Source organism: Moschus berezovskii, chromosome 25 (assembly GCF_049115385.1).
Source record: "Moschus berezovskii isolate FMDL1 chromosome 25, NW_MosBer_1.0, whole genome shotgun sequence".
NCBI lineage: Eukaryota > Metazoa > Chordata > Mammalia > Artiodactyla > Moschidae > Moschus > Moschus berezovskii.
Window position 1 is genome coordinate 11,713,314 of NC_142484.1, and position 17,286 is coordinate 11,730,599.

Consider the following 17,286-nt stretch of genomic DNA (forward strand, 5'->3'; position numbering starts at 1 on the left):
CCATACCATTTCTGTCCTTTATCGAGCCCATCTTTGCATGAAATATTCCCTTGATATCTCTAATTTTTTTGAAGAGATCTCTAGTCTTTCCCATTCTATTGTTTTCCTCTCTTTCTTTGCACTGATCACTGAGGAAGACTTTCTTATCTCTCCTTGCTATTCTTTGGAACTCTGTAATCAAATGGGAATATCTTTGCTTTTCTCCTTTGCTTTTCGCTTCTCTTCTTTTCACAGCTATTTGTAAGTCCTCCTCAGATAGCCATTTTGCTCTTTTTCATTTCCTTTCCATGGGGATGGTCTTGATCCCTGTCTCCTGTACAATATCACGAACCTCCATCCATAGTTCATCAGGCACTCTATCTATCAGATTTATTCCCTTAAGTCTATTTCTCACTTCCACTGTATAATCATAGGGATTTGATTTAGATCATACCTGATGGTCTAGTGGTTTTCCTTATTTCCTAAATCATCAAGATCGCCAGCTAGATGACTCAGTACCTTAGCAGGGGAGTGGAGATGCAGATAGGGGTGATGGTAAGGTTGTCAGGTGGGGGGGGGGGACGGTTTTCAGATGACAAGAGAAGAGTTGGAGTAAGGAGAATGTGGTCCTCCAACCACTCACTCATCAGGGACCTGCGTGAATCTGCTATCTTGGGCCCCTCAGGGTATCACTAAGACAGAACTTCATTCTGTAAACTTCTTACTACAAAACGATTTCAAACATAACAAATATAAGAAAGAAGAGTGTCATGAACGCTATATTTCATCATTTGGCATCAATAACTAACCTCTCAGTCCACATTGTATCATAGACTGAAGCCTGTGCAACGTCAAGGTGGTGGACAATGAGTTCCCGGTGAAGACGTTCTTGACTTGCGTCAGGTCTTTCTCTTCCTATGCTCTCACGTGTGGTGGGGGAAGGTAAGGAGGAAGATGGAGAAAAAGAGAGAAAAAGATGGAGAAGCTAATCCCATCATGAGGGGCCACCATCAAAACCCCATGTCAAATTACATACCTCCCGAAGGCCCTACTTCCTACTACCATCACAGTAGTAGTAGGACACAATTCAACCCATAGCAGCTATCAGATCTGTTTTGAAATCAAGACAGACCTTCATTGAATTATCTTTTCTCCCATTTATTTTATTTTATTATGTAATATGTTTCATTCAGGCTGAGGTAGTATTAAGTTCTGCCAATTATACATAGAAGAAAGCTGATTGCCAAAGAATTGATGCTTTTGAACTGTGGTGCTGGAGAAGACTCTTGAGAGTCCGTTGGACTGCAAAGAGATCCAACCAGTCCATTCTAAAGGAGATCAATCCTGGGTGTTCATTGGGAGGACTGATACTAAAGCTGAAACTCCAATACTTTGGCCACCTCATGCGATGAGTTGACTCACTGGAAAAGAGTCTGATGCTAGGAGGGATTCGGGGTGGGAGGAGACAGGGACGAGAGAGAATGAGATAGCTGGATGGCATCACCGACTCGATGGACATGAGTTTGAGTGAATTTCGGGAGTTGGTGATGGACAGGGAGACCTGGTGTGCTGTGATTCATGGGGTCGCGGAGAGTCGGACACGACTGAGCGACTGAACTGAACTGAACTGAACCTGATGATTTCACTTGTTTTGTAATAATCTGCGATCTTGAACCCACCTCTTCGTGTCATTCTGCTACTGGCAGCGTTAACTGAAATATATTCCACAACCAACATCTTAAAATAGAGAAAGCCTGTTAATAACCATAACTATAATATAAACTGGCTGGAAACATGAATATCTCTTTACATTCCAAAGTTAAATACAGAGTGAAATCGAAGATATATCGCACCTTAATGTGCCTTTAGGATCATTAACACATTGATGCAGAAATTAAGTTCTTATATCTTAAATTGTTGCTGAACTGATGACTTTCGAAAACTCTGGGAGATCAGGCACCATATCCATTCCATCAGTAATGTGTTTTATTCTTTGAGGGCAGCTAGAATGAAGACATCCTCCTCAACGAGGAGAGGACAATCATATTATTTACCAACTATGCTTCTCTATTCCCTCCCCTCCACAAGTTAGCAAATTCTTTTTTTTTCTTTCTATTTTTGTTGCTTGTTCTTTTTTTAAAACATTTATTTATTTATTTTAATTAGAGGCTAATTACTTTACATTACTGTATTGGTTTTGCCATACATTGACATGAATCTGCCCTGGGTGTACATGTGTTCCCCATCTTGTACCCCCCTCCCACCTCCCTCCCCATCCCATCCCTCTGGTTCATCCCAGTACACCAGCCCCATCGAACGTGGCCTGGTGATTCATTTCAAATATGATAATATACATGTTTCAATGCCATTCTCCAAAATCATCCCACCCTCGCCCTCTCCCACAGAGTCCAAAAGACTTTTCTATACATCTGTGTCTCTTTTGCTGTCTCGTATACAGGGTTATCATTATCATATTTCTAAATTCCATATATATGTGTTAATATACTTATGGTGTTTTTCTTTCTGGTTTACTTCACTCTGTATAAAGGTGAAATACCCCAAGACACATAATAATCAAATTAACTAAGATCAAACACAAAGAACAAATATTAAAAGCAGCAAGGGAAAAGCAACAAATAACACACAAGGGGATCCCCATAAGGATAACAGCTGATATTTCAATAGAAACTCTTCAGGCCAGGAGGGAATGGCAGGGCATACTTAAAGTGTTGAAAGAAAATAACCTACAGCCCAGATTACTGTATCCAGCAAAGATCTTATTCAAATATGAAGGAGAAATCAAAAGCTTTACAGCCATCAAAAGCTGAGAGAATTCAGCATCACCAAACCAGCTCTCCAACAAATGCTAAAGGACCTTCTCTAGACAGAAAACACAGAGTGTATAAACTCGAACCCAAAACAATAAAGTAAATGGCAACGGGATCATACTTATCGATAATTACCTTAAATGTAAATGGGTTGAATGCCCCAACCAAAAGACAGACTGACTGAATGGAAACAAAAGCAAGACCCCTATATGTGTTGTCTACAAGAGACCCAATCAAAACGAGGGACACATACAGATTGAAAGTGAAGGGCTGGAAAAAGATATTCCACGCAAGTAGAGACCAATACTCTCTATTGAGTATAGTATTGAGTATGAGGAATAGCAATACTCTTATCAGATAAAATAGACTTTAAAACAAAGGCTGTGAAAAGAGACAAAGGACACTATATAATGATCAAAGGGTCAATCCAAGAAGAAGATATAACAATTATAAATATATATGCACCCAACATAGGAGCACCGCAATATGTAAGACAAATGCTAACAAGTATGAAAGGAGAAATTAACAATAACACAATAATAGTGGGAGACTTTAATACCCCACTCACACCTATGGATAGATCAACTAAACAGAAAATTAACAAGGAAACACAAACGTTAAATGATACAATAGACCAGTTAGACCTAATTGATATCTATAGGACATTTCACCCCAAATCAATGAATTTCACCTTCTTCTCAAGCACACATGGAACCTTCTCCAGGATAAATCACATCCTGGGCCATAAATCTAGCCTTGGTAAATTCAAAAAAATTGAAATCATTCCAAGCATCTTTTCTGACCACAATGCAGTAAGACTAGATCTCAATTACAGGAGAAAAACTATTAAAAATTCCAACATATGGAGGCTAAACAACACGCTGTGGAATGACCAACAAATCATAGAAGAAATCAAAAAAGAAATCAAAATGTGCATAGAAACGAATGAAATTGAAAACAGAACAACCAAGAACTAATTATCTTTTTTACTCTATTCATTTTTCCTGAAGTATTTTAGGGACGAGATGAAGATTTCACATAATCTACACAATGAGTATTTGGGGTAAATTGATATGATGTGAAAAAAAAATGCTCTTCTGTTCCTAATAAAATTAACATCTAATATCCAGTCCACGTGCAAATTTCCCTGATTCTCAAGGAGCAGATGTCTTTTCACAGTTTATTGAAAGAATGTTCTCATATGTTTCACTTGGTTGTTCTCCTTAAAAGTAATTAACTATTTCTTTCCCAATTTTAATGCCATTTATTTGTTCAGAAACTGAAACTGGGAGGAAGCAGGGTGGTTTGTCTTACAGAATGTCCCACTATTGGGTTTAGAGCAGGAGTCCACAATACCAGCACAGTGGGCCAGGACAAGTACCAGTCCTTGGTCTATTAGGAACCCGACCTCCACAGCAGGAGGTGAGCTGCAGGCCAGTGAGTGAGACTTCATCTGTATTATAGCTGCTCCCCATCACTCTCTCATCATGTCTAGAGGGGACAGTCTAGCTTGTTTTCCTGGAACTGTTTGTAGTTACATAACATATGCTTAATAGAAACAAAAATAGCATAAATATTGATGACTATTTTCCTTTCTCAATGCTCAGAATGGTGAGTTGGTGCTCTAGCAATCTATCACAGTGACAAATTAGACGTTGCCTATTAACATCTGGACACTTTCGGTCAGCTTAAAATTAAATATTAGACAGCTAAGATCATGGGATCCAGCCCTATCCTTCACGGCAAATAGAAGGAGAAAAAGGTGGAAGCAGTGACAGATTTCTTCATCTTAGCCTTATATCCACTGTGGATGGTGACTGCAGCCATGAAATATGAAGATATTTGCTTCTTGGCTGGAAAGCTATGACAAACATAGTGTGTTGAAAAGCAGAAACATCATTCTGCCCAACAAACTGGTAGATACTTGGCCTTTTCATTTGGATTCCTAAAATTTCTCTCCAGTACCCACTGGTCTTTTCAAGTCCCTCAGGTTTCTGGTTCTTCAAGATTCCCAAGATTATTTTGTGCATTTCTTGACCCAGTGCTGAAATCAGCCATCTGTTTAAGAATCCACGGATTGTCTGATGGGAAATTAATTTAGAAGCTACATGTTAGACCTCAGAATAGTCACTGTTATCAAGTTGTCATTGCTTGTAGGCTTTACATTGGTCAGAGTAAGAAGTATACATTTTCCCTAAAAAATAAAATAAAAAGGAATATAATTAGTTGGGACAAACTTATGATTTCAGTTCAAGATTGAAGACAGCAGGGTTTTAATTAAACTTCTTTATGTTATGTGTAAACCTCTGTTTCTAAGCAGTGAAAGTCATACTTCAGAACAACATTAGTTTTAATTATTGACTTGCTTTTACCTCTTAAGAGACATATAATTTTGTCACAATAACAGAAACAAAATCAGGCACAGGTTGTTGAAAATAGTTTCAGATTTATTTTCTTTTCATTTTCTTTGGTTTTGTTTTGGATGGGCAGTATTTTTGTTTGTCCTTAGAAGATATTCCACTCTGAATGTAGTAGAGTCATAATTTGAATTTTCAGTTCAGTTCAGTTCAGTCGCTTAGTCGTGTCCGACTCTTTGCGACCCCATGAACCACAGCATGCCAGGCCTCCCTGTCCATCACCAACTCAGGGAGTTCACTCAAACTCATGTCCACAGAGTCGGTGATGCCATCCAGCCACCTCATTCTCTGTCGTCCCCGTCTCCTCCTACCCCCAATCCCTCCTAGCATCAGACTCTTTTCCAGTGAGTCAACTCTTCAGATGAGGTGGCCAAAGTATTGGAGTTTCAGCTTTAGCATAAGTCCTTCCAATGAACACCCAGGATTGATCTCCTTTAGAATGGACTGGTTGGGTTTCCTTGCTGTCCAAGGAACTCTCAAGAGTCTTCTCCAGCATTAATGTGTTGTTATTATGTGCAGCTAGTCACCAACTTGATACAATTAGATTTATTAGTCTTTCTTCTCTATTTGTTCAGTTCAGTCACTCAGTCCTGTCCAGCTCTTTGCAACCCCATGGACTTCAGCATGCCAGGCTTCCCTATCCATCACCAACTCCTGGCACTTGTTCAAGCTCATGTCCACCAAGTTGGTGATGCCATCCAACCATCTTATACTCTGTCTTTCTGTTCTCCTCCTGCCTTCAATCTTTTGTAACATCAGGGTCTTTTCCAGTGAGTCAGTTCTTTCAATCAGGTGGGCAAATAATTGGAGCTTCAGCTTCAGCATCAGTTCTTCCAGTGAATATTCAGGACTGATTTCCTTTAGGATGGACTGGCTTGTTCCCCTAGCAGTCCAAGGGACTCTCAAAAGTCTTCTCCAACACCATAGTTCAAGGGGCATATACATTTGTCATTTGTCAGTGATGTCATATTACCCCTGTTGGAATTTAACCACCAAAACTGAACATAAACAATATGCAAAAATGAGGATTAAGACACAGTGCCCCATCTATACACACGTGGCAACCAGGAAAGGCTCCTGTGTATTCAAGGGACAGGCCTGGATAGATCTCATGCAGGAATAGGCCCTGGGAGTCCTGGATGAGTCATTAAATAAGATTGTATTTACTTTTGTTGCCACAGTTGTTTTGTCTTCTTTGATTGTGAAGACATCTAAAAAAAATTTTTTTGTATGTTTGGTTTTGTATGTTCCTGATGATCTTTCTTTATAAATAGAAAGGAAACAACATGTTTAGCATGCATTCAATCTCTTTGCAAATCATCTAACTTGAATTAAATACCTTCTTTCCCCAGTGCACTCCCAACTCTAGGCCGGAAATAAAAACCTGCAGAGACTGAAGGCTGATTCCAGCACATCGCTGTGGAGATTTCATTCCCACTGTTTTTTCAGGGGAAAAAATTAGTTGTTAACATTAAAATCAGTAGATTGTACATAAATATACAGTCTTCTGACTTGAAAGCATGGCCAACTGGCCTGCTTTCCAGCATGGTTGAAGTGGAGGAAAGGCTGATCCCAGTGGTAAGGCCTGTGCTACCCAGGGTTCAACATGGCCACCTAGTCCTAGTATCATATCTCTTGCCTTCTGGGGCCATGAGTTTGTGAGAACTAGACTGCTAGCTCTCTTCAGATAAACACTACTTTTGTCTTGATCCACTTTGACTTTGAAGCCTCTTACTCGGAACCCAGCACACAGTTCTTTCTTGTACGTTTGTTGGAAGATATAAAATATCTTGTGGATGCATATGACATTTCTTCTAATACTGAAATAATGCAATTGGAGTACTGCTCTGCCCTAAATCTTTGATACAGACTGGCATCATAGGTGCCCCTGATCTCTGCCATTAGACCCACTACCTAAAGTCAATTGTATGTCCCTGTGCTGTTCCTGAATTCTTCACTTTGCCATTTGACAACTTATCCTCCTAGCAATCTCCTCTCCAAAGAAGACAGCAATGCATATCTCATAAAGTGGTTGAGAAGATGACACGAAACCAAGAATGTCGAGCATGGCCCCTAGTATCCATTTTTATGATGTTCTTAGCAGTTTTTTCTCCAAGTATGCAAGGTTCTCCATCTTCTTAGCTGTCCATGCAGATCAGTTTGATTTTCCAGCCAAGCTTCAAGGAAGAGATTACAGTTCAGTTCTCTGTGTTCTGAGAAGCTTCAAAGTCCACTCACCCAGGGCACTGATGGAGGTAAAGATTTTATCGAGAGCTTTGTGTTTTAATCAGATCTCTTAGTGGCCTAAAGGGGAAAACTAGGGTAGATCAGAGCATATATAACTAGGGACTCCTGGTCACCACTACATGCTAAGAACCCAAACTTCCCTGAGTACTTGGAGCCAGGAAAGAAGCATGAAGTGGCTTGTGCTCCTCGGGCTGGTGGCCTTCTCAGAGTGCATAGTCAAGTAAGTATGGGGACTGTAAGCTGCATCATATTCCTTTCTCGGATTTTTCCTTTCATCTGATTATTCTTCCACCCATCAAGTGTAGAGGGAATGGAATAGATCCCTGACAGTCTTAACGTTCAACTCTTACTTATTGATAAGTACCTTGCTATCGGAACTGTGGATCCCAAGGGTCTTGGTGTAGATTTGCATAGTTGCACAACTCTTGGGGTCCAATCATCTGATGACCTATTGAAAATAGAACTCCTTGCAACTGTTCAGTGCAGTCTGTGCAGATGTAGGTGTGGTTCTGTGGAATAGCACTTTTCTACCTTTTATTCACCATGTCCTCTCTGTTCCCGCTCTGCTTCTGTGTGTATGTGTCTATGTCTGCATCTCGGTATCGCTGTCATTTGTCTCTCCATCTCTTTGGAAGTCTCTGTGAGTGTATTTCTCTCTGTGCTGTTTTCCTTTCTTTTAACTTTTCATTTGACTTATCCTTCCTTCTCAAGCCTCTAAATTTCCCTAACTTGTTCCCTATATTCTGGATTCTTCTCTCAATTCTGTCTTCTATTTCAACTTGGAGGACGAGTGGAAGAGCTACTTATACACTGTTTTATATCTGACAAGCAGTGTGACCACAGCCAACTCACAAACCTCTTGCATTTCAAATTCCTCCCTTGTAAAAAAGAATTAAGAATCCCTCTTCTACCTCCTTCCCTGAGCTTCTATGAGAAGGATCCAGTGGGATGGTAACAGCAATGCTAATGGCTGTCATTGTTGAGTCTTCCTATTTATCAGGTACCTTATATCCATCACTTCACCTATCCCCAAAATATTCTATTTGGAGGGTGGGAATTATTGCATTCCACTTTTTTACCAAGGGAGAGACTGAGACCCCACATGGTCATATGGCTTACCTAAGATTACAGAACAGAACGCATTTTCTAATCTATGTCTTTCCCATGGTATATGCATAAAATTCTGACAATAATGTGACACTTGTATAAATGATTGGAAAATACACAGTATCATTACAATGACAGCTATAACTTAACACTGACAGCTAATTGTAGCTTCTACTTTGTTTTCTTTCCCCAATGCTCGGTGAAAGAATACCTCTAATGAAAGTGAACATCATGCGAGAAACCCTCAGTGAAAAAAGCTTGCTGAACAATTTCCTGAAGGAATACGCTTATAGACTGTCCCAGATTTCTACTCATAACTCAAAAATAGCTTCTATACCCATGAGGAACTTCCTGGATGTGAGTGTGTTGGGAGGATGGTGCTCCTCCTCGCTCCCTGGTGGTGTGGCCTAGCACTGGGGCTCATCTGCAGGTGGCAGGTCAGATATTGGGGCTGGGGCACCGGCAAACAGCAGGGACACTGAGGAACAGGGACCCCATTCCCAGAGAAGGCATTACCACCCTCCACTCTTGGTCTGTGGTGACTAGGCCCAGCAATGACCAGGTGGCAGGTAAACATCCATTTCTGTGTCAGAAATGTGTCATTTAGTTTGAGGGAGATTGTTTTCTGAACTAAGTGAGCCACTCATTTACAGATAAAGGGTGAGCCATCTCTGATCAAAAGGTAAAGCCTACTGCAAAGTAATTGTGAATCCCCAGGCAGAGGAATTCAACTTCCACAGATGCAAGAACCACAGCAGTAAAAATCTACTGAATCCCTATTCCGTGTAATACCTTAAGAATCTATACTGTGATTATTTTTATTAGATTAGGAAAAAAGGGCTCATTCTGTTTTCGAGAATGCCCAGGCCAGCCTGGGAGCAAGGCAAAGAGTAATTACATGTCAAATGAAAGGGTCACCTGTGTGGTGTTGATTGGACGTTATTTGAGTCTAGAGGGAGTGAGTGGTGTTGGTCAAAGAAGACCTCCTGTAGATGGAGGTGCTCAGGTTGGGTTTGGAGAGACTAGAAAGCTTCTCAAATGAAGGCACCAGGACTTCCCTGGGGGTCCTATGGTCATGACTCTGGACTTAGAACACAGGAGGTACTTCTTCAATGCCTGGTCATAGAGTTAGTATCCTTCATGCTGTATAGTGCAGGAAAAAATATCAAATGCAGGCACCTCTGTGAGAAAGATTGTGAGCTGCATGGTGGTTGGAAAGTGATCTCAGGAGACATATTACCCCCAGAGGGAGGCAGCAGTGTGGAAATCTAGGAGAGCCAGATCTAAACTAACCCACCGCTCCTGGTCCCCATAGCTCATGTACGTTGGTAACATCACCATTGGAACACCCCCTCAGGAATTCCGGGTTGTATTTGACACGGGCTCATCTGACTTGTGGGTGCCCTCCATCTTTTGTTCCAGTCCCTCCTGTTGTGAGTACAGGCACTCCCCAACCCACCCATCTTTTACTTGTCTGACACCCCCTTTTTCATCATTGGTACCTGACACTCATCTGACAGTGTGTCTGACTCATGTGACAGTGTCACTCTCTGACACTCATCTCTTGTGTCTGCAGATGCACAAACTACCTTCCAGTATCGGGAGTCTTCCACCTACCAGCGTACTAACAAGCCCTTTGAAATCATCTATGGATCTGGGAGAACAAAGGGATATCTTGTTTATGACACCGTTCGGGTAATGTGGAAACAAAAGCTGAGTCAGGACTGAGAATGGAGTGACCATGGATACAAAACAGATGCAGGACCAGCTGGCAGGAACCATCCTACACTAACTCCCCTAGTGATTGGCCATCCTACCCACAGGGTCCTGTTCCTGGGGAGACAGCACCTGTGGTGACATACAAACTCCCAGATTAGCTAACCCAGAAAGGGTCTTGGGGTGTGGACTTGCAGCTCCTCTGCCCAGGAGCAATTCAAGTTTCATTTTGCTGGGAGCGAGGAGGGGGGGCGGAAAGCACCCACTTTTAAATTCTAAGAATGTTCTAGGCACTTTTGGGTAGTAACTGGTTTAATCCTGCAACAACCCCACACAGCAGGTACTTTGATTAGTTCATAATACAGATGAGGAAACTGAGGTGCAGATAGCAAGGGCCTTGCAGAGGTAACACATGTGGTAAGCAGTGGAGCTGGGCTGGCTTTTCAGGACTGAAGTTGTCGTGGGGTGTTTGGGGGCAGAATCAAACTGATCTGGGGACCCTGGGGGCAGTCAAGTCCTTCTGATATCCAAGATGGAAAGAAGCAGTACAGGGATGTCAGAGTGGCCTGATAAATGAGTTCTCACTCTAGGGGGCCTTTGAGAGTCTAATAAAAATTATGACCTACCTCCCCCAAAGTACCTGAGTAGTTCTCCTCTCTCTTTTATTCTCTTTCTCTCATACACACTCTCACAAACACACACATATCCCCAAAAGTGTATTTCCCAGGCAGTACCTTTATAGAATCCTGCAAGCAAGATTGTATTTTCGGCTCCTGTCTTCCTGGGCAGATGGAGAATCCACAGTATATTACAGGGAATTCAGTCCATTTCTGTCATCAGCTCATAGTGATGGCAAAGAGAAGACTGTTCTGCTTTCTATTCATATTGTCCCGAAGGGGGCACCATTGGGTCCTGTCCTGACTTTTTGTTGCCCCAATTGTACAGAAGACTTGAAGCCAATTTGACTCAAGCAGATGATGTTTTTACAGAGAGGCAGATGTTTTATAATCCACAACTCCTCACAAATGGAATCCAAATTCTCCTCAGCTTGGTCTAACCATCTGAGGTCCACTGAAAACAAAACCCAGCCTCAGTTCTTCTCTGAGGATCTAATGGCAATGCACCCCAGCCCAGTCCTATCCCTACTTCACAATCTGTAAGTCGGAACACACTTCTCTCCCTCAGATTGGGGACCTTGTAAGTACTAACCAGCCATTTGGTCTAAGCCTGGAGGAGTATGGATTTGACGGGTTACCCTTTGATGGCGTCTTGGGCTTGAACTACCCCAACATGTCCTTCATAAGAGCCATCCCCATCTTTGACAACCTGAAGAGACAAGGTGCCATTTCTGAGCCTGTCTTTGCCTTCTACTTGAGCAAGTAAGTCTGAGCTGGATAAGCCCTCTCTCCAAATTAGCTTAAGATGCTTCAGTTGCAAGAAATTTATAGAACACTTGATAAAGAAGTATCCTGAGAGATAATCTAAGCCAGGAAACCTATGGCCCCAGGGCCCCACCTGGCTTTATTACTGGCCCTTATAAATAAAGTTTTATTGGAACACAACCGTGCTCCTGGGTTCAAGAGCAGTGGTTTGGTGTAGGGGGTGAGAGAAGATGAAGATTAATGCACGGTATCAGAATGTGAGTTGGAAGAAAAGGTAACAAGATTTACTGATGATTTTGAAATGGAAGGAAAGAGAGGGATGGTGGAAATCTTTTCTTCCTCACTAAAATTTCACTGGGAGCCCAAATCAGCTACACAATTTGCAGGAGCCAGTGCAAAACAGAAGTGTGGGACCCAAAACAAAAGTGTGGGACTCCTTTTTCAACAAGTATTGGGATTTCAAGCCAGGGAGAGAAGAGGTGGGGTTGCCTACTGAGTGTGGGGCCCTATGGACAGCACAGGTCACAGGCTAGCGGTGCCTGTGAGTGAGCCTGAACCCACACCTTTAGCACTTTCAGGCCTTGATTTTTCTGGCCTGAGACAAGGGGAAGTCAAAACCTTCAGCACACTGTCTTCTGAGGATATCTCTGAGCACTCAGGTCACAGGAGGTCCAGAACTCTTCAGAAGCTTGGGTAGGTGGAGCCCAGGGAAGGTGGCTCAGCTTCTACCCTCCTCTGTGCCACTTATTAGCCAGTAACTGACCTTGGTCCAGTTCACAATCTCTCATAGCCTCAATTTCTGCATCTGTAAATAGGGACATTATCAGGGCCTTGATGGGTGGACAAGCACAGCCCTGACAGTGCTGTTGTTACTGTCCTCCAAGGATCACCCTCTTCCTTCTTTCTACAGATGCAGGGCGAACAGTAGTGTGCTGATGTTGGGTGGCGTGGACAAAGCCTACTACAAGGGACAGCTCAACTGGGTACCATTGACCCGAGTGGGTGACTGGCGTGTAAACATGGACCAGTAAGCTTCTCCCTCTGAGGGTCACCCCAAGTGATGCTCCCACATCTGTACACGGACACAAGGCAGACACACACAAATACACTCACAGACATACACCAAACAGACATATACACCATCCACAACGACACATACAGACACACAGACACATGCAAACACAAAAGCAGGCACATATAAACACACAAGCAGATACATACAAACACACACACAGACATACATTGCATAGGCAGACACACAAGCAAACACACAGAGCCTCACACAAATACACACACAAACACAGAAACACACAGATACAAAAACCACCCATGGATTCATAATTGCTCCAGGCCTCCTGACCAGGGCTCTGTCCGGGGTCCTTAACAGGGTCCAGAAAGGCCTGTGCAGCATGAGGGCTTCACCCCTGAGTGTGAGATGGGGAGCATGGTTAGAGGACCCTACAGTGCAGTGAAAAGAGGATGAGGGAGAATATCCTCAGCCTGAAGAGAGCTGTGATAAGATGACCAACTGTCCATGTTTACACAGGACTACAGAAGCTCTCAGTTCATATAAACGTCAGTTTAAAAATAGAGAACGTCCTGAGCAAATGGGTGAAAACTGGTCTCCTTAGGGAGAAGCTAGCCAGAAGTGGAGAGAGGTTGGCCACAGTCCTGGGATCTGAAAGCAACTCATAATAAAAGACACCCCACTTAACTTAGCTACCTATTGTTTATCCCAGGCACACAGTGGAGAAGGTGTTGTAACTGAGTGAACAGGAAGGTGGGATCTAGGAATGGCTTGAGAACAAGGGGCAATAGTTAATGGGATTCTGTGTGATACCCTCAGACAAATGCTGACCTGTCCCTTGGAGGTCCCCTGGGCTACTCAGGTATCACCTGGCCAGGGCATCAGTGTCTGAGCTGGGTGACTGAGCAGTGCTGGAGATGCCCTCTCCCAGGGCAGCCAGTCTCCCCCACCCTATGAGAATCTGCTGTCGCAGGGAACGTCCATCTTCATTGTATATATGACCCATTTTTGTTTGACACCGGATACAGCTCTCTGGATGGTCCTCATTCTTTTTCACGGTCTTCTTTCACTCATTCAATAGACAAGCATTGTGCATCCACTCTGGGCCAGACACTTTAGGGACGCGATGAGAAAAAAACTTGCCCTCACATCTGAGAAGGCAGGTGTGCGGGAAATGCCTCACAGACATAGTGAACTGTCACTTTGGTACATGCTAGACATGAGGAAAGGTCTACAGAGAATGACCAAGACAGGAGACTGATATACACCAAGGAAAAGACTTCTCTGAAACCATGAGAGTTAAGCTGGAATCTGGAAGAGGAGAAGAAATTTGCTAGTCAACGGGGAGGGGGGTCTTCTAGGAAGGAAGGCCAACTGTGCCAAGGTGCAAATATTGCATTCAAGGATGTCAAGGAAGGGGTGCCATGTCGAGAGCAAAGGAAAAGAGTCAGGGAAAGAGATGTTGCCTTGACATCTCTGAAGGGCTGTTCAGGAGACGGTTGGGAAGGGGGCAGCTCTGGGGAGACTCACAGTGACCTTGATACTCTTTTTGTCCCACTGTCTCTCAGCATCTCCATGAAAGGAAAGATTATTGGTTGTTCTGGTGGCTGCGAGGCCCTTGTGGACACCGGGACATCACTGATCGAGGGCCCAACAAGACTGGTCACTGACCTTCATAAGCTCATGAGTGCCACGCCTCGGGGTTCCAAGGTGAAGGGTCATGCCACAGGGTCACTCCCAGTCTCCACACACAATAAGGATCTCCAGGGCCAACCTCTCTCCCTCTCTCTCTAACAGCACTACGTTTCATGTTCTACCATCAATACCCTGCCCTGTATTATCTTCACCATCAACGGTATCAACTACCCATTGCCAGCCCAAGCCTACATCCTCAAGGTGAGGGGCGAACCCTGAGGGTTGGTTATCAAATAGGAACTTGCAGAAACCTTTGAGCTGGTTCAGGGAGGAAGACGCCCTCTTCAGGCCATGTCACGCCATTGCAGATGCTCCTGAGCCCCTGTATCTGGGCCAGTGCCTCCCACAAAACCAACCACTTGAGAGGGAAGGTCAGTCTGGGACACTGATCTTCCTGAAATAGATGTGGAGACACCACCCCATGCTGACCTGGTATGAATCACAAGGAGAGGGGAACACTAAGGACCTCAGTCCTCAGAGAACTTCAGTTCGATCAGAGCCCTCAGATGCATGAACATGGAAAGTCAGCTCTAGCAATCTCTGAAATAGGCCATGTGACAAGGAGAATGGCTGGGGACAGTCCCAGTGTGCTTTCCCACCATAGGGATTAACAGTCTCCCTTCCCTTCTCGAAGTTTTCCTGGTTTGGATGATAAATTACATAGTTACCCTAATCTCAACTGCATCTTTCCCTTACTATGCCCAGGTGCCGCCTTTGTGAGTTGGGATACCCAACCCCTCTGTGGGGAGGTTGGATGCTAAGGTGACTAAAGGGTGCACAGTGACTGTACAGCCCTGACTCAGGGTGGAGTCTTCATGTCAGCTCCCTGTGGGAGTTCAGAGCAGGCTGATGGGCTCAAAGAAGGCTTTGAGGAAGAGAGGGAATTTCAGTAATTCTAACCCCGTATACTCATAGAGCAATAAGGGGGCCTGCTTGTCTCTAGGCAAATATACACTGGATTTCATGTAAATGGCACCAAAGGTGCTCTGCAAAGGGGTACTGGGGACTTACTAGGGGTGATGAGAGCTACAGACTGGGCGGTAGGGGTGGAGCACAAGAGTAAATCACCCAACGATTCCTGGAAAGAAGGTTAACCTGGCCAAAGAAGGTTGGTGTGGGTCCAAGGAGTTTGCCCAGAGGGCCTGAGTGAAGACTTAAAGAACGTGTTGTGAGAACTGCTGTTAATGTATTTAGCATGCATAACCAGCAATGAGCTACTGTATAGCACAGGGAATCTGCTCAATATTAGGTGGCAGCCAGGATGGGAGGGGTATCTTTGGGACAAGGATACATGTATATGTATGACTGAGTCACTTCATAGTCCACCTGAAACTCAGAATATTGTTAACACCTATACTCGAATACAAAAATGAAGGTTTTTAATAAAGAACAGGTTGCGGGGACAAAGAAGAACCAGCAATCTCTGCAACGAATACAAGAATCAGGAGTCAGTAGGAAAGAAACAGAGTGTGAAGAGAACTATGGGACACTCTTGTTTTTTTCTAAACCATTTCTATTGAAGTATGACTAATCTTCAGTGTTGCCTTAAGTTCTGCTGCACAGCAAGCTGACTCAGTTATACACATACAAAATTATATATCCTTTTTCTTATTCTTTTTCATTACGGTTTATCACTGGATATTTCTGTGCGCTCTCAGTAGGATTTTGCTGTTTATCATTCCTCTGTATATTACTTTGCATCTGATAATCCCCTACTCCTTGTCTTCCCCTCCCCCACACCCTTCATTCTGGCAACCACATGTCTTGGCCCTTTTTGTTTTGGATGAGCCCTCGCATCCCCAGCTGCTGAGAAAATCACCTGATACTTACCAAAAGGGGGAAATAAAACAAAGAAGTGTGCTGAGTCTGGATATTGAGGGGAGTCGCAGGTAAGGGCTCAGGCTGACTGGTTTGTGTCTCTGATTCCCCTAGGATTCTCAAGGCGGCTGCTTTAGCACCTTTAAAGGAGGCACAGAAATTTTTAAACACGCAGAGACCTGGGTCCTGGGTGACGTCTTCCTGAGGCAGTATTTCTCAGTTTATGATCGAGGAAATAACAGGATTGGCCTGGCCCCAGCAGCGTAAATGCTTGGACTGGTTTAGGAATCGATCAGGCTGCTCCAAACACACACTGGTTCACACTTAGGGCACTCTTGCCCAGGGATGCTGACGAACTTTTTATGTGGTGACCTGCAAACCCTATTCTCAGTAAAGAATAAAATGTTTCACTCTTAATGGTGCTAAAACAAATGGGTGCCTCTCTTTGTGTCTGGGAGGTGCATAATGATCAGGAAGGATCTGGTACCAAGTCTGAGGCACAATTGAGAGGAACCCAACTCCAACTGGCTTCAAGGAAAGGAGGAACTTATTGGAAGGATTCTGGGGATCTAGGACATAGGAACCAGAGCAGATCCAAAGATCTCAGTGACTGGACCCAAGAAATCAGAAGTCATCAGTTCTCTCTTTCTCATCCTTGTTCTTTCTCCTCTCTCTTCTTTGATTGTCTTAGCCTGACAGCTTTCTTCCCTAAGGCTTCTACACCTAGTGAGGAAATCCAGAGCTACCTGCCCTAGGCTTTTATATCCTGAAGTCATCTAACCCAAAAGAAAAGAAGCTCAGAGACATCAGGGTTCAAGGGAGTGCTCTGAATGGCCCACCTCAGATCACATGTCCAACTGGAGACCAACCATCCTAGCAGTGCCATGGGGTCTTATGAGTGGCTTTCCGTGGTCATGTGGCCCTGACCCAGCAGCAAACATGATTGTCAATTTCCTGCAGAACCACATGACTGGAGCTGCGTAGTTGTATCCTCAAAGATAGTGGCTGAGGGATGGTCTAGACCATAGAAGAGTTTATGACTCTTTCACCACCAACTCCACCACCTCCGC

General features: G+C 43.7%; 1 protein-coding gene across 1 annotated transcript; it reads left to right on the plus strand.

The window, feature by feature from the left end:
* Positions 1 to 7,590: 7,590 nt before the first annotated feature.
* On the plus strand, positions 7,591 to 16,483 carry LOC129548457 (pregnancy-associated glycoprotein 1-like). The gene is made up of 9 exons (XM_055414979.2): positions 7,591 to 7,691; positions 8,785 to 8,935; positions 9,894 to 10,011; positions 10,155 to 10,273; positions 11,480 to 11,673; positions 12,587 to 12,703; positions 14,272 to 14,413; positions 14,501 to 14,599; positions 16,331 to 16,483. Exons 1-9 carry the CDS (start codon positions 7,591 to 7,593, stop codon positions 16,481 to 16,483), a joined length of 1,194 nt encoding a protein of 397 aa, XP_055270954.2.
* The last annotated feature ends 803 nt before the right edge of the window (positions 16,484 to 17,286 follow it).